Source organism: Stenella coeruleoalba (assembly GCF_951394435.1).
Source record: "Stenella coeruleoalba genome assembly, chromosome: 12".
Lineage (NCBI taxonomy): Eukaryota > Metazoa > Chordata > Mammalia > Artiodactyla > Delphinidae > Stenella > Stenella coeruleoalba.
In genome coordinates this window covers 33,470,742-33,492,278 of record NC_137158.1, presented here as the reverse complement: position 1 = coordinate 33,492,278, position 21,537 = coordinate 33,470,742, and the positions used below count along the sequence as shown (strand labels likewise).

At 45.6% G+C, this 21,537-nt stretch overlaps 1 protein-coding gene across 1 annotated transcript in view; it reads left to right on the top strand.

The window, feature by feature from the left end:
• SIM1 (SIM bHLH transcription factor 1) overlaps nucleotides 1-21,537 on the top strand; it is a gene marked incomplete at both ends in the record, with an annotated part of 65,875 nt that overhangs the window by 7,384 nt on the left and 36,954 nt on the right. Inside the window, 7 exons of the mRNA XM_079939718.1 lie at nucleotides 2,106-2,188; nucleotides 5,590-5,679; nucleotides 6,189-6,297; nucleotides 6,432-6,517; nucleotides 7,239-7,438; nucleotides 7,638-7,744; nucleotides 8,370-8,517. Coding sequence (XP_079795844.1) covers nucleotides 2,106-2,188; nucleotides 5,590-5,679; nucleotides 6,189-6,297; nucleotides 6,432-6,517; nucleotides 7,239-7,438; nucleotides 7,638-7,744; nucleotides 8,370-8,517 — 823 coding nt within the window. The remainder of the gene's footprint in view (nucleotides 1-2,105; nucleotides 2,189-5,589; nucleotides 5,680-6,188; nucleotides 6,298-6,431; nucleotides 6,518-7,238; nucleotides 7,439-7,637; nucleotides 7,745-8,369; nucleotides 8,518-21,537) is intronic.

Here is a 21,537-nt window from a genome sequence, read left to right as displayed (position 1 = left end):
AGACCACAACCAGCCAAGGCTGGCACCGGGAGTTCGGAACCAGTACTTAACCCTGAGCCCAGCTCGGGGGATTTTCGGATGATCTGGGTCGGGAGGCGGCTCCCCGGCGTCCCCAGCCGCTGTGGGGGGACCTTCATAATTTTAGAATAAAGACCTGTGTTGGCTGCAGGCGCAGGCTTCGCACTCTTCCGGGAGCTGAGGAAGACGGGATTCCAGACACAAGGCGGCCGCGACCAGCTCCCTGCACGCCCGAGCGCCCGGCCCCTCGCCCCAGCGAAGCTTTGGGCTTTCAGGCCTCGGCTGGGCCCGCGGTGTCCAAGGGTCAGCGCCATGCTGGTCCCGGGCTTTCCCAGCAAGATCCTTTCCCCTTTCCCCGTGCGGCCTCCCCGGCTAACCCCTCCCCCCGCTTCTTCTGGGTGTGTAGGTGTGATCCGGGATGAAAACATGAACAGGTCGTGCCAGAAACCAAGGAGGATAGCTTGACTGAGACGGGAGGAGCGAAGGGAAGGTGACAAGGCGAAGGGGTGTGTACAGGCGGCTGTGGCGGAGGACCTCCCGCACGGTCCAGAGGGACCACAGGGCTCAGGGCAGTGGAGTCACTCTGGGGAGGAAAACTGGGGCGGGCTAAAGAATCAGGAGGGGTTGCCGAGACGCGAGGGAGGGAGAGGAGTCCGGGCGAGGTGGGGGGGAGGCGGGGAACATCAGTGTTTGCAGAGCTGTGGGGAGATCGTTAGATTTATTTAAATGTGCAAACACCCAGAAAGACCCGATTCGAGCTTAAGGGGCGCTCACGGTTACTCGTTACCAGGGTTTTGATCGCTAGCTTCGGAAGCAGCTCCTGGCCAACACATTTCAGGAGTCCGACTCCGCGTTTTATTCTGCAAGATCCGCCTCCACCCCCATATTACAATGCGAGTGTTTGTCATTGGGTACTTCATAGTGATTTGTCCCGTAATGCAGTAAATCACCCCCCCCCCCCATTTTTTGGTCACATTTAACCTTGTTTAATCGTGTAAGCACAAAAGAATTTAACTACCTAGTTACACTAATTTCAGCAGCAACATTGTTAAAAGATATTTCCCATAAGTAGTGTAACCTCGGTCTTGGCAAGTTTCTTCTGCCTTATTTTTCATTTTCTTCCTGAAAACAGGTACTATAGCAGATTCCATATTAATTTTTTAAAAAATCAGCCACGGGCATACAGGGAGTTTTATTTTTTAGGCATCACCGGAGAAATGATGTGTGGCAAAGCCTGGAAAGATCTTAACGTGGTAGCATCAAGGAGAGGAAGGGGCAGTCTTTGTTAATAGATGATACCTGGGAAGCAGAGAAGAGGAATGATTCTCTACGTCCAAAAGGGAACGAAAATATTGTAAGACGGTGTTAGCACCTGAATGAAAATAAGTGACTTTCAGAGAGCTTTTTCTTGGAGTAGGGAGGGAGCTGAGGTTAGGACGTGGAAAGGAAAGGCAGAGGCAGGACTGCGGAGGGTAGCTGGTATTGGAAGCCATCCGCAAGCAAACGGATTTTTCCGAAGGGGATTAAAGTCAGAGGCCAGGGAAGGAAAATGGCTGGAGAGCCCCGCAGCCAATCAGAAAGCCCACCAGGACGAGCCGCAGTCTCAGGTCGTTCCCGGCGGGCAGCGGTATTCGCTGGATGGGTGGACACCCTCGGCCTCTTGATAAGGGTGATGAAACTTGGGGTGGGAAATAGTGTCCCTCGCCCATCTAAGCACACTAGTGAACCTACGCCAAAGTTATCGCTCTGGTGGTGTCGGGGCCCCTCTGGGCACAGACTGTCCCCAAACTCGGCCACTTGTGGCGGGGGCGGGGTAGGGGCGCTCAGCCAGGACCCTGCCCTTCCTGAGAAGCCCAGGCTGGTCGAGCAGAGCGAGAGGGAGTCTCACTTCTGTTAAACCTGTTAGAAGCTGAGCGGGCAGAGCCGTCATTTACCCTCTCGCGTCCCTGCGGTCTAGGTGGGGAGGGAGCCCGGGTGGTATCTGGTCGTGTGTGCAAGCTTGCCTGGGTGACAAAACCGCGAAACTAGTCTCAAACCGCCAGCCGGGTCGGAGTGCGTCTTTTAAGGGTGTCTCTGTGTCTCCACAGGGCTCGGCGAAGCGTGGGGCCACTCGAGCAGGACCAGCCCCCTGGACAACGTAGGCCGCGAACTGGGCTCCCACCTGCTCCAGGTACTGACTTGGGCCTCCCGGCGGCGCACGTGCTTCGAGGGCCCGGGTGCCGGCCCCCGAGCCAGGATTCTTGTTTCCCGGAAAATGGGATCCCGTCCAGAGGTGGCCGTTTCGCAGCCCCTACGACTCCTTGTAGAGTTAAAATGTTTAGCTCTTAACCTCGCTGGGTGTGGAAGGCGCCTCTCGAGGTGACAGTCGGCGCGTTGGGTTTGGAAGGGAGCCCGGTAAGGCCCGATTCAGGACGGCTGAACGGAGGGAAGGGGCGCCATCTGACGCCATTCAGCAGAGGGAACCAGAGGCCAAGCTGCCGAGGCCGGGCTGCAAAACCGTCCCAAATGAAGAATTTATCCAGGAAATAACGGGAATCTGGTAGAAATACCCGTCAGTGCTTTAAGTCCACACGTCCTGGATCCAGCTGCGTCCGCAACTCGTTTCACCTCCTCCCTGTAGCCCCCGGGATCCCTCCTCTCTCTCCACGCGCCCTCACCCCAGGCCTGCCCGGGCCGTGTGCGGACCCTCGCGCGTACACACATACACCTCCCTGAGTAATGAGTTTATCCAATGTGGTGGCGCCCATTACCGCGCTGTTTGCAGTGTACACCGTTTTAAATTGCCCGTTGCCCGCGTAAGTCGCCTAGCAAATATTTAAAATAGTAAAACTCCCGGGGGCATTTTTAGGCTTGACACTTTTATCCCACCCTGCACCCCCTTATTCTTATTATTCAAGTCCACCACGGGCTCCTCCCGTGGGAGCCTCAAACCCGAGCAGCATCGGACTGGGGACTCTGAGCCCGTCTCCCTCCTGGACCAGACATGAGAAGCATCTCATGGCAGGAGTGCCGTGGCCTTTCCTGTCCCATCACTACCCTGTGCCTCCTTCAATCCCAGAGGCCAAAAGAGATTTTGGTTTCATAGAGCAAAGAGAGGCCCTGTGTGAGCATTCCCTCCCAGGCCTGGCCTCCGAATTTAACTAAAAAGATTCTGTTTCTCCCCTTTCTCAGGGGAGAGAAAGTTGTCTTTCATCAGTTGTCTCTCAACAACTGACCCCCCACCCAAAGCTCTCCATATTCCCAGCTAAGTTTCCTCATCAACGTAAACAAGAGAGCAAAACTCAAACAGTCCCTCACCCCTTCTAGTTCTTGACCAGTCTTTTTCCTAGTGTTCATCCCAAACTCCTTGTAGGACTTAATGATCCTCCCAATTTCCATTGCTTACGCTGCCCCCCTCACTCCCACACCGCTTGCACTCTGGCATCTCTCACAGCTGGTGTGCTCTGCACAGGCTTCACAATATTTTGATATCCAACATAAGATGCTCATCTCTTATCACACCTGACCTTGTTCATTCCACAAACATAGGAGGCCCAACTGTATGCCAGACAGAAAGCCCTGCCCTCATGGAGCTGACAATCTAAGGAGAGCAGCCTTGCAAACCCACACAGGTGCACAGCATGGTATGACAGGTGGTGTAGGTGCCATGGAGAAAAAGAAGAAGGGGAAGGAGGCGAGCTGTGTTTGAGTGGCACCATTTTAAATGGGGACGGTTGCAGAGGACCTCACTGGGAAGGTGACATTTGGGCAAAGGCTGGATGGAGGTGACACTGCTTACTTGACATTCTGCCTCTCCCTGGGTCTCTAAAGTAGCGGAATTTCCTGGATTATTCTCCCTCTCTGCCTGCTTTTCTAGGTTTTCCCACTACTGTCTGGTTGTAAAGGCTGGCATTCCCCCTAAGGTTCCAGCTCTGTTTCTCCTCTCACAGCTTCCTGGGTTATCTCAACCTCAACCAACACCACCACTTCAACTCCTTTCTTCTCATTTGCATGACCCCACTGGTTTCTTGTCTAGACACCCCTCCTGAGAGCCAGACCTTTATTTCCTACTGCCAACTGGACACATCCAAATGGAAATCTGCATATACCTGAAGTTTAGCATACCTAAGACAAGAATTCATTATCTCCTTCTTCCAGACTTCCACTCATACAAAAACTCACCAGGCCTCCCTAAATGTTCAGTGATATTGAAGTCAGTCTCAGCTTCTCTTTCTGCCACCAAAATTCCACAACAGCCAGAACCACCTTTGACTTAGACTCTTCCCCCATCTCATCTTCCTTGTGACCACCCAAGTTCAGCTTTGACCATCTCTGATCTCCTCATTTCCACTCTTTCCTCCTATAGATCACTGTCCACATTCTGCCAGGAGAAAAAAAACAAAAACAAAAAAACACATCTAAGCATGCTATTTCCCTGCTTAGAAACCTCTGTTGGAATCTGATGCTTGCAGGAGCATCTCCAAATTCCACAGACTGACATCTCAAACTCTCCAAAAATCCAGCACCAGTGTAGCCCCTCAGCCTCATCTCTGGTACACCAAACTCATCAAACCTGAATACACCAGATCCATCCTCCACCCCCAGTCCCTGCTTTCCATACGCCATTCCTTCTGCCTAGGATGCCCTTCCTCCCTTCTCATGTTCAAGCTTCCTTTCAAGGCTCTACTCAAACAGCTCTCCTAAAGCCACTCTGGTTCTCCCCAGGCCTCTGGCCACTAAGTCTCCAGGCCCTCACAGCACTGTCTATTCAGCTGTATGTTCATTATATCTGTCTTTAGGCCAATTGTCTGTTTTGGACTTCCAGATCCTTGAGAGCAGGATCTGACTCATCTTTATGCTTCACTGCCTGGACTGAAGCCTCATTCACAGAGATAAAGGAACAGTGAAAATCTAAGACTTTTCTTCATGGAGAGCCTGCCAGTTTGATGCATCAATGTAAACACACACATACACACTGTAGCACTACTCTACGGACTTGCTGCCGGGAAAGCCTCCCATCTCCTAAATCCCCCTCTCCTGGACTCTTTCCAGAGCCACTGGCCTGCTGCCTTCTATCTACAAACTTTTCAAACTGCCAGCCCTTCCACATCTCCCAGTGCCTACTATTTCTCAAACCCTGCTAGCACTCTTTCCATTATAGAATATCCCACTATGAAACTCTCCAAGACTGACACAGGAAACTTCTGGTTTGCTCAGTGACCATCACCCCAAGAACCTAACCCACCTCTTATCACAGGCTGTTATTTTTTTCCCCCCAGAATGTTTGTGTATGTTCCAGATATGCCTGCTTTGTCCATTTTGGTGACTCCTCAGTCTTGGAGGGCAGTAGCCTTGTGCACCACTTCCTAGAGTCTCTCCTAGGGTGCCGCATGTCCCATGCTTACAAATTTGGAATGAACAAAAGAGAGACTCTTGTGGCTGGTTTTCTTTGCTCTATTTCCTGCCAGGCCCTGTCTACTCCATCACTCTGCACTTCTGGCAGAACATCTCTAACTTCTGTACCCCCCCCCCACCGCCAGTTTCTCTCGATGGCCCAGAGGGCTCTCCATTCAACGGTTTCTGTCTCCCCAGACCTTGGATGGCTTCATCTTTGTGGTGGCCCCAGATGGGAAGATCATGTACATCTCGGAGACAGCCTCAGTCCACCTGGGTCTTTCTCAGGTAGGTGAGTGGTCCACACCTCCAGCCTTCAATGTTTACAGCCAGGGCTGGAGGTAGGGTCGGGTGGGGCTTTCCCAAAGCTTTTATAGGTGTTTCTGGGACTGGAAACATCTCAGCTGGCAGGAGGTCTGGATCTCCCTCTTTCTCTACTTATCCTTTAGCATCCACCAGCCAAACAATGGCTACCTTTTTGAGCTGCTACCATAAGCCAAAGATCATGGGAGGTGGTTACATACTCATGTCGTGATGTCTTCACCAGAACATTGCCAGGAAGCTACTACTATAACTACTTCAATTACTATTATTATTCTTTCCTCTCATAGATAAGGAAACTGAGGCTTAGATAGGTTGCAATAGGGAGTAGGCAGCAGAACTGGAATTAGAACTCAGGACCGACTCTAGAGCTGTGGCTCCTGTCCTCATAGCCCTGCAGACCTCCGGCTGAATCTTCCAGCCCCTCCGTGGGGCATCCCACCTCCTCGGAGACGGTGATACCCCCCTCTTTACAGGTAGAGCTGACCGGGAACAGCATTTACGAATACATCCACCCTGCGGACCACGACGAGATGACGGCGGTGCTCACTGCCCACCAGCCCTACCACTCTCACTTCGTCCAGGGTAAGGCGGACGCGCGCCGGCGACACTCTGGCCCATCGCAGCCCCTGGTAGCTCTTCCTCCGTTAGCCGTGGCAGGGACATGGCGCCGCGCCGCCGGCCTCACGTCCTGCGCCTCCGTCCGCTCCTCTCTCCAGAGTACGAGATCGAGCGCTCTTTCTTCCTGAGGATGAAGTGCGTCTTGGCCAAGAGGAACGCGGGCCTCACCTGCGGCGGCTACAAGGTGCGTGGCTGAGAGGGGAGATCCACGCCCCGTGGCGGCCGCGGCCACCGAGCCTGGTGCAGGTGAACGGGGCAGGACCAGAGGCGCGTGCGGCGGCGTGGGAGGGAGGTTCAGGCCGCCGGGACCACAGTGCCCCGCACGCGTCACAGCGCCGGGCGCACCGCCAGGGCCATTAAACTTCGCGAGCACCTGGGGACTACGTTTTAAGATTGCGTACGTCTCACTGGGGCCGGGTGCTGCCTGGCCGCTGGGGGTCTTAACCTGGGGCACGCAATGGGCCTTAGGGGTGTGTAAAGCGTCTGAAACTGTCGGTAACTTCGGTGGATTCGTAGAGTTTACTCACAGCGTCAGATTCTGCCCCCTCCCCTGCCAGAGGTTAAGAACAAGCGCTTTAGCTGGAATCCAATTTTTTCTTGCTTAATAAGCACTAAACATGATCAGAATGCAGGTTCCAGGGCCCCACTTTGCGATCCGGATGCATTAGGGTTGGCCGGGCTCAGGCCTCTGCATTTTCCTCAGCTCCCAAGTGAGTTCACTGGGGCAGTACAGTCGTTCCCTTGAGACACGTTGGAGCCCCAATAACTTTGGACACTTCAATGCGCGGGCGTGGCCCACAGGCGTTTGTGGCCGAGGAGAGTCTCCAGATGTTTCAGTCCCTTCGCCCCCTTTCTGGATGTTTCCTGGCTGTGGCTGAGTCTCCCGCCCTCGCCGTCCGCCTCAGGTCATTCACTGCAGCGGCTACCTGAAGATCCGCCAGTACAGCCTGGACATGTCCCCCTTCGACGGCTGCTACCAGAACGTGGGCCTGGTGGCCGTGGGCCACTCGCTGCCTCCCAGCGCCGTCACGGAGATCAAGCTGCACAGCAACATGTTCATGTTCCGCGCCAGCCTGGACATGAAGCTCATCTTCCTGGACTCCAGGTGGGCAGTCAGGGCGGGAAGGGGTCACCCCTAGAGGGAGGGCGGCCCCCACTCAGTCACCGAGAGCTCCTCGTCTACCTTGTGAGCCCATTTTGCAGATGAGGCGACTGACAGGGCCCTGCGAAGTGAGGGTGGGCACCCAGCGCTGAGGCGGCTGTCGAGGGTTCCGCGCTCATCCCGCCGGGGTTGCTCTCCGCAGAGTGGCGGAGCTGACGGGGTACGAGCCTCAGGACCTGATTGAGAAGACCCTGTACCACCACGTGCACGGCTGCGACACCTTCCACCTGCGCTGCGCCCACCACCTGCGTAAGGCGCCACGCTGCCCGGCCCGGGGCGGAGGACGGTGGGGGGAGGGGTGGGGGATGGTTGGAGAGGCCCTGCGGGCGCCTGCCCCAGCACCGGTCCCACTTCATTTCCCTCCTCATCCGCGGGCCCTCACACAGGCCGAGGGAGAGCCTCTGAGTTTCTGAGTGAAGTTCTCCCAGGAGGGGTCTTGTTCTCCTATTGATAGCCGCCCCCCTCCCCCACCAAGATGGAAGCGGAAACCGAGGCTCGGCCGCTTGGCTCACGCGCGTTGACTCGCTTCAGCTTTGGATACAGCTTTGCTTTGAGTTTAATCTCCGAGACAGGGAACGTGAGCATCGGAGTTGAGCGGCCCAGACCTTCCGTAGGTAGAACATCGAGTGCCGGGAATCCCCCAACTTTAAGTGTTGCCCTCCTTGCTAACCGTGAGGGACCCAAGCACTCGATGCAAATGAACAGGACAGTCGGTTCATTTGGGAACGTTCTAACCAGAACGTTCTCTCCCTCCTGCCCTGGGAGCAGTTATCAGGGCTCACGGGGGACCCGCCCTCCCACCGACAGGGATTACATTTGGACCGGTTCAGGAGCGGGTCCGTTCACCATCAGCTGCCTTGTGTCTTTCCATCAGTGCTGGTAAAGGGGCAGGTGACCACCAAATACTACCGGTTCCTGGCGAAGCACGGCGGCTGGGTGTGGGTGCAGAGCTATGCGACCATCGTGCACAACAGCCGCTCGTCCAGGCCGCACTGTATCGTCAGCGTCAACTATGTCCTCACGTGAGTGCAAGTCTGGGACCCCTTTGCCCACTGCAGGCGACCCTGGTTTCCACGAGGGTGCAGGTGGTGGGCACGGCCGTGTTAGGCGAGACTGGGGTCCGCGGGGACGCCGGTTTTGACCCTGAGCGCCGGCTGAGGGGCAGCTCCAGCACTTTCGCCGCTATGAAGAGACTTTCTTACGTTCTAGAGAAAGATTTAGGACTTTTCCCATCCACAGTCCATATTTGCTTTCTACTCTCTCTCTTTTAACCTTTTAATCTAACTCTGCATTAAATAAAACAATGCGGCAGGAAAGAGAGAGAGAGGAGGGTCCCACGTACGGAGCCGTTTATAGTTAATAAACAGGACATCTGTTTCACTTTTTCAAAGCTGGGTTTGAAGTTCTTAATTTTAACCAGAGTCTCCAATCAAAGTTAAGAGTTCTGAGAGAGTGATTCCTTCCTTGAACCACAAAGGGGGTTTAAGTGACCAGGAGGGTCTAACTTTAACCTCCAGAAAGCAAAGGGACCCGACCTGAGCTAAGACTGCAAGTCTTGGCAGGCGCCCAGGCCCGGCTTGTTGTGCAGCATCCTCGCTGCGTGAGGAGCCGGCCTCGCGGTGCCACCTGCGGGCGCGGCTGGCTGGGCGGCCTCGGTGGAGCCTTACTCTTTCTAGAAACAATAATCATTTCTGGTTAGCGGTGTGGCCCTGCAGGCTGACCACGTGTCCTGGTGTGCCCCTCGTGAAGAAAGCACGTTCTGTGTAATGTTTGTGAAAATAAAATTGCTTGGGGTTGAAGCCTTTATGAAGAACCCTTTTGTGTGCAGAGTTACCTTTTTCTTTTTTCTTTTTGGTAGAGGTTGAAATTCTTGTGATTTTAGGTTACCTCAGCAGTTATTTACTTTGGAAGCATTGACACACCAGGGCACTTAGTAGAAATGCTATTTTGACGTTAGGAAGTTGGTTAAAGGGTGCTATTTGGAATAAGACTGTACTATTGGCCATGAGGAGTAGATTCATTTCACGTTCTTTTAAATTAACAAATTAAAAATGTAGTAGTTGGAAATATTATGCTTGGCAATAAGATTATTTACTCTGTGCCCTGTTTAATAAGAAAATTTAATTCAGTAGGCTTGGAAAATGAATTTGGTTTAAATGAGGATTCAGTATTCAAGAATAATAGCTGGTTATTAAGAAGAAACGTTTTATTTCTTTCCTTTTAGTAAGTGGTATTAAAACAAATACTGTTAGGTTCTTGTAATAGCAAGAGAGCTGTGGATTTTAACAGAGAGCAGAAAACATACCAGTATTTGGGGTACCATGAAACAAAACCATCTATTTTATGAATGCAGTTTTTCATATTGTTAAAATAAACGTAAGAGAAAATGGCAAAACATAATTCATAAAATAAGCCACTTTGTGGAGTAGAAGTATTAAAGAGTGAAAAATTATGTCTGCTCACCATGGAAAGGAAACGGACATTCTTTAAGAAGGTGCTTTGTATGTCTGAGACATCATGAGCATTATACATACACTCTGTTCTATGGTGGGTGCCTGTGGTTATAATCATTTTTTATCAAACAGCGGGTATATAGTCACACAGCCCCATATAAATGATCAGAATGCAAGTTAGACCTCCCAATGGGTAAACTTAATTTATGTTTAGAGTCATTTTGAAATATTCTGTTTTGTTTTCCAGGGATAAGTGTACTTTCTTTCTTCTGTTGACTCTGTCATTCTTCACTCTACACACTCCTTCAGAGCTGCAGGATTAGGCTCCCAACTCTACATCAGATTAAAAAGATGTAATGAGGATAAATGATTTACAGAGGGAAAAATAACATCGCACACATTTTTCTGAATGTTTTATACCTCTGAATGAAAGTAGAAATAAACACACAGAAGCACACAAGATGAAAAGCTGAAATTGATTACCCTTTTATGAGGCTCAGCTCCAATTCTTTGTATAAAAATTCTTAGGACAATTTTTATAGCTGCAAATGTGGAAACTGCCTTAGATGGAATGTCATCAAGTGGCTCTGTGTGTGTTGACAAGATTTTCATAATGAACAGGTTGCAGTTTGTTTGATGTGTATATCACACATCTGGCTGGAAGTTACTAATTTACATTGTCTTAGCAAATTAAATAGATGGCTATTGATTCTCTATGGTAGCAGTGAACTACCACATACATTTGTTTCAGGGCTAGTTCTCTATGAAGCCTGAGAATGATAAGTGAATTCTTTCCAAATACACCACCTCAAACAATATACTTAAAACCACAAGCCCCCCCAAATAACTTGACAGGCCAGATGTTTTCCAAATTTAGACAGTTTAATAGCATACTTTGTGAAGGGGTTTTCATGTCATGAAAGTAGAGAGAATGTTAAGTAGTCATTGGTCCAATGAAGGTGTGGCATTTTGGTGGAAACTACATTCATCAGAAACTCATTTTTTTTTTAATTGGACAAATCTGGGAATTTATTTGAAGTATATTTTTAAAAATTCATTTTGAAATAATTTTATACTTTTGGAAAAGATGTAAGACAGTATGAAGCACCCCTGTATAGCCTTCACCCAGATTTTCACCAGTGGTTAGCATTCTGCCACTATGCTTTGGCGTTCCCAATCTCTCCCTTCCCTCCCTTTCCCCCTCCAAATATATACACATGTACATATACATGCACAAATATTACTATCTTTTTAATGAACTATTTGAGAGTAAGTACAGCCATCATGCTCTTTTACCCCTAAAAGCTGAAGTGTGTGTTTCCTAAGAACAGGGACATTCACTCATATAACCACAGTAGAATTATGAAAAGCAAGAACTTTAACACAAATATAATACTATTATCCAATATACATACCTTATTCAAATTTCTCCAGTTGTCTCAATAATGTCCTTTGTAGAAAAACTTCTATTTTTTTTTAAGGTCCAGGATCCAATCCAGGATCACACATTGCATTCAGCTTTCTGTTTCGCTAAGTCTCTTTTAGCTAGAACATTTCCTCATGCCATTTTTGTTTTTCATGAAAGTGACCATTTTAAAGGGCACAGGCCCACTATTCTATACACTGTCCTAGAAACTCATTTTTCTAAGTTCCTGGTGGTAAATTTATTGTTGAAGTTAAAATATGCCTAGAAAAATTAGTCATTATTATCTAACAAAAGCAATGATGAATAGAAATGTTCAGTAACCTTGTTTTAATAAGCGGCTGCGACAGTGATTGTAGGAATTTTAGAGGCAGGTGGTGTTTTTACTGGCTTTTGTCTGACCACTGTACAAAATGTTGGTGTTCTGGAAATCTGGAGAAGAAAGGGAGAAGACATTATGATTAAATTTAAAATTTTTTCTTAGTTTTTCTCTGGGTCCTTGAGGTTCACTGAAACTTGTATAGCTCTTCATTAAAACTCGCCCCCCGGAAAAAAAACCCCAAAACAGGAAAAAAAAAAAAAAAAGCTGACCAGCTCGTGACTTTCTATAAGACACACATACCCTTTTAGCTTAAAAAAAAAAAAACTCTCTTATAAACTTTGAGTGCCCACAGGGTTTGAAATAAGTGTTAAGTATGACAGGCCCTGCTCCCTGATTATTTTCAAGAGGAGAGGTGAATGGAGCTAGTGTCTAGTAACAGTGAATGTGGGGAAAGTCCGGAAAGTATGGAGAGTGAAAGAGAGCATAGTGTGTAAAACCAAAGTAATTTTCTTGAATTTGTATGTCCTCGAGTTTGTTTAATTAGTAGTGTTAGTTATTCATAGCCAGTTCAGATGGAAAACATTAGTACTTAATGTGAAGAAGATTGAAAATGTGGAACACCCAATAAACTGTGAAAAGTAATTTCTAGAAAAATGAACAGTCTTGCTTCTCTTTATGTTTTAATAATTAAACTTTTAAAATCTACTTTTAAGGATCAACCAGTAAGGTGTAACAATCTCATTTTAAAATATTTTAAAACATAAATTTTTCAAACATACAAAAAAGTTGAAAGAATAGTACAATGAATATCCGTATACACATCATCTATAATACAAGCCATATTTGCTTTCTCTCTCTTCCTATATGTATGTCTATTTGTATATACATTTTTTTCCTCCACTGAATCATCTTAAAGTAAGCTACAGACATCATGATACATCATCCTTAAATAACGTTCTCCTACATAGCCACTGTACGTTTATTACGGCACATTTTAAGTGTTCAAATTACTGTGTGTAGAAGGTTGCAAAAATATACATGAGATCTAGTTTACTGATGCCATTAAAGACAATCCGCCACTGAAATTCATCAAGTACTCACTGATGCGTGACCTCATTTAGGATGACTGATAGACAGTATTTTGTGAGGGGACTTCTGTAGGATATAGTAGTAAATGTTAGTGTATTTTAAACTAGACTTCTAATGAGAATTGTAAGCTAATACAATTCTGATATTTCGCTTGGAAAGTAAGAGAGAAGATTTTCAGAGTAATTTGGTAATTTTGGAATCAGATACATTTAATATCTTCAACCATTTTTTTGTTGTTATTGTTGTTGGTAAAGAAGCCTTCTCTGTTTATTTCCTAAGTTTAGAGTAGAACGGTGTTTCAGTGGAAAATCTCACATGCTGTTTTAGAGTGATTCACTGAACATATAGAAGAAAGTAATTTTGTTTCTTACAGTTTCTATCTCAGTGTTACAGAAAGCAGAACAAGTAGACACAATTTACATTAGTGGTCTATATAACACTTGCTATCTACTGAATAATCCTTTGAATTTGTAGAAAAGTTAGGGCAAATGCCAAAGGAGACATACTTCCTTCATAGAAAAGAAAAGAAAAAAGACGGTGTCTACACTGTAATTATTGCAGGTCCCATAATTTTTGTTCTTCTTTGCATAAAACCACTGTAGTTCTCACAATTTAAAAGGGTTTTTAAGTGTTAACATATTCTGTGAATATAAACCCTTACGTATCCTTACCATAAAGCAGCAGACATTAAAATATGCTCATATAAGTTTGCCTTTCAAGTGTGTTAATAGTGCTGAACTAATTTGAGCACTTAAATTTAAAAAAAATTTAATTAATTTAAAGGCCCCGTGATATTATTGCTATTACTACTAGGAAACTTTAGAAAATGATTTTTAAAAACTTGACCAATAATTTGAGTAGTTATAAAAATGGACTTTATTTTTCTGGCTTTTGTAGCGAAACCACCCTTTTCTATTACAAGTAATGTCAAATGAAGCACCTTTTGACTTAGCAATCTACACCAAAATATGAAATAATTTATTCTCGTGCCTCAGATCGATGGAGCACGCATTGCATAGATTTAATGTTTTTGATCATGAAAAATAATAATCATGTACCAATGTATACCCATAAATTAGGTTTGATCCCTAATTGTGTTGAATTATTATTAGGATAATATTGAACATCAAAGCCCCTGTTGTCCTTTTCAAATGATCTTTTATGTAACTGAATGGTCATAGAAACAAATTGAAAACACATTTGTATAGACAGTAATTTATAACAACCAAAGCTATTAATAGTAATTAATAATAATTTTATAACTACCAAAACACTTTATTAAAGGAAAGGACTGGGACATTTAGTCTGTTTTACAGTACCTAATACCAGTACTCACTTAAATAATCTTATCCTTCATACACTTTTCACTAGTTGTAATTTTTTTAATCGAAATGATCTGTATTTAGTTTTGAATTTCTCATTTATACTCAACATTTTCCCTCTATGCTGAATACATATTTCTTTTAAAGCGCTGCCACATTCATTGCTTAATTTGCTCTTTTGACATCTCTGTACAGTGGTTGGGGCCAGGATCACACTCCCCATTTTCTAGGTGAGGAAGCTGAGGTCAGATCTGCTGAGTAAGTAGTGAAGCCAGGGTTAAAGCCTGGAATGTCAACTGTATTCCCCAGTTCTCTGTATGGTGATGGTGGGGGAGAAAATGTCTGGGAGAGAGGAATGGCTTTAAATGAGTAAGGCCTGTAGCGTCAGGCCACCCAGCTTCTGGATAGGCTTTTCACCTGGTCTCACGATGGAACATTAAAACGCTGCCTCTGTGTTGCTGCTTCACAACTATGTTCAGGTATTGACAATTGAGGGGGTTAAATTAGCAGTGCTACCTTCTCAATGACATTCAATTAAGAATGTATCTTTTTTTTTCTCCTTTAAGGGCATTTTCACTGTGTAAGAAAAAATGTGGCCTGCAAACATTTTAGTTTTTTATTGAATTGCTTGCCTTTAGATTACCCAGATACAATATTGCTATTACTAATTATTTCTTTTCTGCAACCAGATTTAACATTTTATGTTCTGGTTAAACAAAAGTCAGTGAATTGGCAAACCAAGTCATCCTTTTTTTTATCACATGAGACACCAAATTACCTCCTGTGGTGGCAAGCTATTTGAGAGAGAGAGAGAGAGAGAGAGAGAGAGAGAGTGTGTTTCTGGGGGTCAGCACTGGCCCTTTTCTGTTTTTGAAGGATAATGGCAGAAAAGGTTGTCCCCTGGGGACTGTGTTCAGGGGCTGGGGATGGAGAGCTTCCCAGCATGCTCTGAGCGGGTGTGTCATCCTCTGCCCCTTTGGCAGCGCTGCTGCCTGGCTGCTTCCCCTTCCGCAGGCCCCTCTGGCTTCCACTCCTTCCTTTGTTGTTACCCTGACCTGGATGGCACTGACTCACAAGACCTCCCCTTTACTTCCTGGGTGGAGGCCACTTGGTGCTTACTAAATGACCAGACTGACCACTCTTCTCTGGCTGTTGGGAGGAGAAGGGTTCTGATCTTTGAGTCACATCGTGGAAAAACATGGATCATTACATTTGAAGGCAGGGATTCATCCATGTTATTGTGAATGGATGGACAAATTCAAATAAGGCTTTACTGGAACTCCAGAGAAACATGTTTTTGTCTTTTGACTTAGTGTGGTCATGAGGCAAACGCTGTTATGTTTGGTACAAGATGTGTGTGTGTGGAGGTGGGTGGATTATGCATACCTTTTTTTTTTTTAAATTGAAGCATAGTTGATTTACGTTTTTTGGATTATGCATATCTTGATAATTTAGTAAAAGGCTGCTACTTCCTTCCACTTATCCAGTGCTTTCCTCTCTGTTTTCTGTTCTCATTGGCTTGTGACATCTTTCTAGATGAGCAGGCAGTGATAGAAGACTCATTTGGGTTGAAGTGCTGGTGTCTGTGTTTAAGCCATCATGCAAAAAGGATTGGTTGGAGTTTAGATGGAACCTGGAAATACCCGAGTGCCTATGGGTGGAGGGATTTAACATTCTGCCTTGTCTGAAGGAGTAACTTCCCATCTCCTTTCCCCCTGCTGCAGGCATCCCAAGGTCCAGAGAGCTGGCAGTGGGGAGAGGTGATCCATGGTGAGGGCAGGGCTAAGGGCCATGAGAGAGGAACTTGCTTTTGTTGGGCACTGACAACGTTAGGGGTCTGGCTGAGTCTGGGCCATCTGTTTACCATCTGTGACTTTTACTCTGGGAAGTTATATTGCACTAGGATCGTGATTTTGTTTTTTTAAAAGCACAGTATCATTCGAAGCAAACTGCAAGGGAAAGGCGTGGGCTTTGGTGTCAGATGGATCCAGGTTCAAATATGCGTTGCTGCATAATAGCTGTGAGACTTTGAGCACAGCTCTACACCTTTGACCCTCTGTTTTCCCATCTGTGAAATGGAGACATTTGCATACACTTTTTAAGGACCGAGGGGGGATTAAATAAGATACTGTACGTATAGCACAGTACCTGGCAGAGAGCAGATGCTCAAAATATCTTAACTGTTGTTACTAGCTCTTGCCAAATATGTGACTTCAACTGAAATACTTTGGAAGGAGATGAATAATTCCCTCTTTAACTTGGATTTCAGGATCCTCGAATCCACAAATTTAAGTGTTTATTTTCTTTCCCCTCCCCAGTCCTTCCATTCACACCCCTCCAAGCATTGTGCTCTTTGTGTGTGGTGGCTTCTATAGTTTGATTAGGCTCACCCTGTTTTTCACTGGTGTCACTGTATGCTCTAGAGGGAGCTGAGATTTCTGCTTGGATGGAGGTAAGCCAGCATTTACCAAGTGCCTTATTTGTGCCAGGCAAGCTAGAAGGTGCCTTACATGGTGAAATGGTGTTTACAAGGAAAAAGAGGGTTCTAAGAAACTGAGGTTAATTTCTGAGGTTAATTTTGTTGGAACCAGTGTTTTGTCAATTTTACCAAGTCAGTAATTATAATTTAAAGTGAATAAAACCTGTGACAGTGGCATTTTTGGTGATCAGTGGAGGCTTTTGTATGTTCCCTATCTCTCTACATGGACTGGGTATGGCTATCTCACCAGTGTTTTACAGAGGATGGCAGATTGCAATGATTTATTGCATGTATACATGAAACAGAAGTCTTGGCTTCTCTTGAGTAGTTTACAATTTAGTTGACAAAATAAAAGAGTTTCATTTAAGTATTTAAGAACTCAGATTAGTCTAGTTTGAAATGATATGGTACACTTGCACTATTTGCTAAGGGCACAGAATTCAAAGGAGCTTTAAATGAAGGTGGAGGTGTCAGGGAAGGAGTAGAATTTTAAGGGTTGGACAGAAGTGGAATCTTTTGAGATGAAACAATGACTTCCACACATTTGTCCCATTGTTCTTTTTCCATAAGTATTTCTGTGACAGTCACTCTTCAAATTCGATTCAGCTGTGCTTGTCTCACTGCTCTTGTCTAAGCTGGGTTTCTCTCTCTTTTTTTTTTTTTTGTGGTACGCGGGCCTCTCACTGTTGCGGCCTCTCCTGTTGCGGAGCACAGGCTCCGGACGCGCAGGCTCAGCGGCCGTGGCTCACGGGCCCAGCAGCTCCGTGGCATGTGGGATCTTCCTGGTCCGGGGCACGAACCCGTGTCCCCTGCATCGGCAGGCGGACTCTCAACAACTGCACCACCAGGGAAGCCCAAAGCTGGGTTTCTTTCTGTCTCTACCTTTTTACCTGAACTTTTTTTGTTGGAACTCAGCGTGTTCCATCAGGATTGGAAACTATTTTCCCCAAAGCTCGTACCTTTCCCAAATGAGTACTAGTATATCTTCAACATGTTCATTTGACTTTAATAATGAATATATATATTTTTAGCATCCAGGCATAGGACATAGTTTTTAAAGTTTTAAGGGATGTCAGTATTCTGAATTGAACTTAAAATCTTACTGAAATGAATACACAGTGGCGCCACAGTGGTATAATGGTTGTATTTAAAAAATTATTTGTAGGAAGTAAATGTGAGATATACATTAGGACAACAAACAGAAGCAGAATGGAGGAGAGGGAGGTGCAGAGAAGCTATGTGGCCAGCTCCAGATTTGCAGAACCGGAAGGCCTCCCCAGTGCGGCATTTGACATTGTAATCCTACTACTAGAATATGATGCAGCCTAACCCCCAGGCTTCTTACTTAGATGTTTCAAACTCTGATAACCATAGGGACATTTTACAAGATATTTGAAAAATGTGTTATGGAATGAGATATCACTACATTTTATCATGCAATATCATATTAGTTAAGGGTTTGGGCTCTGGGTCTGTTGCCTATTTAAATCCCAGCGCTGCCACTAACTCTGTGATTGTGGGCAAATTGCCTAACTTCACTGCCTTTTTTTTAATCTGTAAAATGAGGGTAATAATTATATCTACCTCATAGAGTCATTGTGAACATTACATGGATAATGTGTGGGGTTCTTGGCACTGTGCCTGATTACAAAGTAACATGGGATAAGTGTAAATTATTAGGGTGATTATTTCAGTGAAATTAAATAGAATAATTTTTGGCCTGCCAGTAAACGCAGAATAAATATCTGTGAGTCTTTGGGCTGAAGGAGGGACAGCACAAGTCTTCAGAAGGCTGAGGGTTGCCCAAGAATAAGTCACCAAACATTCTGAGGCATCTGGAAAGGACTGTGAGACCATCCTTCAGTTGGTTAGTGCTAATAGGTCTTTAAGTATTTATAAATGATTTATTGAGCACCTATTATGTGTCAGGCACAGTGCTAGGTTCTGAGGACATCGAAATGAACAAGACAATATCTGAAGGAAAAAGAAGTAAGCACAAGTCCAAGCTATAGCCTACCTTGATTTCTCCATAGATTTACTGATGACTGAGATTCCTTCCTGGAGGGAAGTGCTTCCATCCACAATAAGAAGGAAGAGGGCCCAAAGTACCTTGGGACTGTTAGGGCGCCCTTGGGGAATAAGCTTGCAGGGGCAGTCAGACTCCCCTCTGGTTAGATGGTGGGGAGGGAGCGGATGCAGTGAGAGGAGCCGGGCCTCTGGAGAGAGGGGTGTGTGTGTGTGTGTGTGTGTGTGTGTGTGTGTGTGTGTGTGTGTGTGTGTGTATGGAGATCATGATTGGCAGCAAGGTAACCGATTGCAGGCTAAGAAGTCCAATTTTAATTCTCACAAGGATATTACCCAGGGCAGGTCCTGTGTATCTCATTACCTGAGCCAGAGAGAGAGAGCAGTTGTGCCCAGGTTGACTTTTGTCCTGTTGGAATGATGTTGAGAGTAGGTTTTTGTTCTGCTTTGACTGTGATTTTTGAATATTTTGTGGGGCTGACTTCTAATAGGGTTAAGCATCTCAGCAAATTTTAAATTGAAGAATCTCTCTAGAGTCAAAATAGTCTTTGCCGATTTATTACATTTTTAGGAAGTGTTGCTAATTATTTTAGGTTAATGTAATTAAACTTTTCTTTTGTAAAGGGAAATTCCCAGGCATTGCTGCTGCCTTGCCCCGGAGAGACTGGAAGATGGTTGTCAGCTCCAAGCTGAAGGAGGGGTGGGAAGGTGCTCTTGTTTGTTGCCAAGCTTAGAAAGGTTGGGGAATAAGAAGGACTCGCATTTGAGCGGCGGTTATTTTGTGCCAGAGGCTCAGAGAGGCCAAGTGACTTAGCCAATATAACACAGCTCAAGAGAGAGCATACCACCCCAGGGCCCAGACTCTAGAGCCCGTCCAACTTCCTATTTGGTATGCTGTTTTTAAGCTGGTAACATTGTACTAGGGTGAACCATATGAAATTGCCATTTCTGTATATTGAAATAGTCCAAAATTGGCAATTTTATGATTCCACCTATTGCTCAGGAAGTAATAGGATGTTTTGCAGAGATTTTACCAAGGTCTATGGATAGTTCACTCTCTTGTTCAATATGGGGTCTCCATTGCTTCCCAGAACCAGTCAGCTGCTATGCAGTATGCTCACTTCCAGGCCCCAGCCCATCTCCCCTCCACCAGTTTAAGCACCAACGGTCATGACATGTTCACAAAACAGCAGTCCAGAAGCATCACCTGTAGACCATTATTTTATTCAGAACATCTAATATTTTACCAGGATTCAAATGCAAGCTGCTATCTTTACTAGAAGGATATCTTTCCTTTGATTGATTGCTAAATAGATAGAGCTTGTGAAAGGATCTCTTTTTTTTTTTCCCTGGGATTTCTTGTTCAAACAGAATTTGTTGTATCCACATCAGTAAAGCCGTGCTAATATGGGCTGCTGGCCAGATCGTGGAAATAGCCTCATTATGTTGAACTGGATGTCATAATGGTACCCATTAAAGTGGGATTCTCTCTGTGTTTGTACTTTTAAATCCAAGTCCCTTGCCACTTTTTACATCTCTCTGAGAATAGCAACATTCTCTAGCAATGCAATCTGAGAATGTGCTGGCTCTCTCCTCCTACTATTGAAAACCACGATAAAAATAGAATCCTGGTTTCAGAACATTCTTAGGGGTTTGTGGCTTGCTTCTGCTCCTCGGTCATTCATTTCACTCTCTGCGCTTGTGATGACTGTAATGTGTTCTGGTGGCTGAAGGTAAGGACCCACGAGATTTACTTCTTTCAACACTCCCATTAATTGATATCGGTGTCCAAATATACGACAGGAAAAGAGCAGCATTTTTTTTCCTCCAGAACACAGACCTACTAGAGAATGGACTTGAGGATATGGGGAGGGGGAAGGGTAAGCTGTGACAAAGTGAGAGAGTGGTATGGACGTATATACACTACCAAACGTAAAATAGATAGCTAGTGGGAAGCAGCCGCATAGCACAGGGAGATCAGCTCGGTGCTTTGTGACCACCTAGAGGGGTGGGAGGGAGACGCAAGAGGGAAGAGAGATGGGAACATATGTATATGTGTAACTGATTCACTTTGTTATAAAGCAGAAACTAACACACCACTGTAAAGCAATTATACTCCAATAAAGATATAAAAAAAAAAAAAGCCATTAAGAGACTAGTAATGTCACAGCTTTTCTATTAGCTGTTGAAATCTTGCTACAGTCCTGGCAAAGTGAAGTATTTGTTGTGCTGGATTTGGGTAATGGACCCCTGCAGGGTTACAGCTCAGAAATGCTGGAAGGATGAAGCCCACAAAAGGGAGGGCAGAGTGGGTGTCAATCTCATTCCTGCAATTAAAGCAGTTCAAGAAATAGCAAAGTGCAGGGTGGTATTTATTGTGAGGGTTAATTGAAAACCAGGGGAAAATATTTAGAGACGCTACATGGCATTTCACATTGTAATCACTTTTCTATTTGTGTCTCATCTTGTTGACTCAATAGGACCTTCATTATAAACAAATTTCTATCATTAGAATTAGCTTAATTTCTGTGACTGTAATTAAGAGGATGGTAAGAAATGTTGTAGAGCCTAGTCCTCTCTACTGAAAACTGGGCGTGTTTCTTGCATTTGCTCCACAAGTATTTCCCCAGTGTCTACCACATGCCAAGCTCTGTGGTAGGACTCTGGTATGACCAAGACAGACAAGGTTCCTACCCTCATGGAGCAAAAATTTTAGTGGGAAGAAAAAAATTTAGTGGGAAGAAATTTACTTTTATAAACAAGTAAATATGTTGTATAATGTCAGGAAATGAGGGGGAAAAAATTAAGGGAAAAAGAGATAGAAGTGGTCAGGGAAGTCCTCTCTGAGGACTCTTAAATGAAGGGAGGGAGGCAGCCATACCAAGACCTGCAGGGAGAATATTTCCAGCAGTGGGAAGCAAGTGCAAAGGTC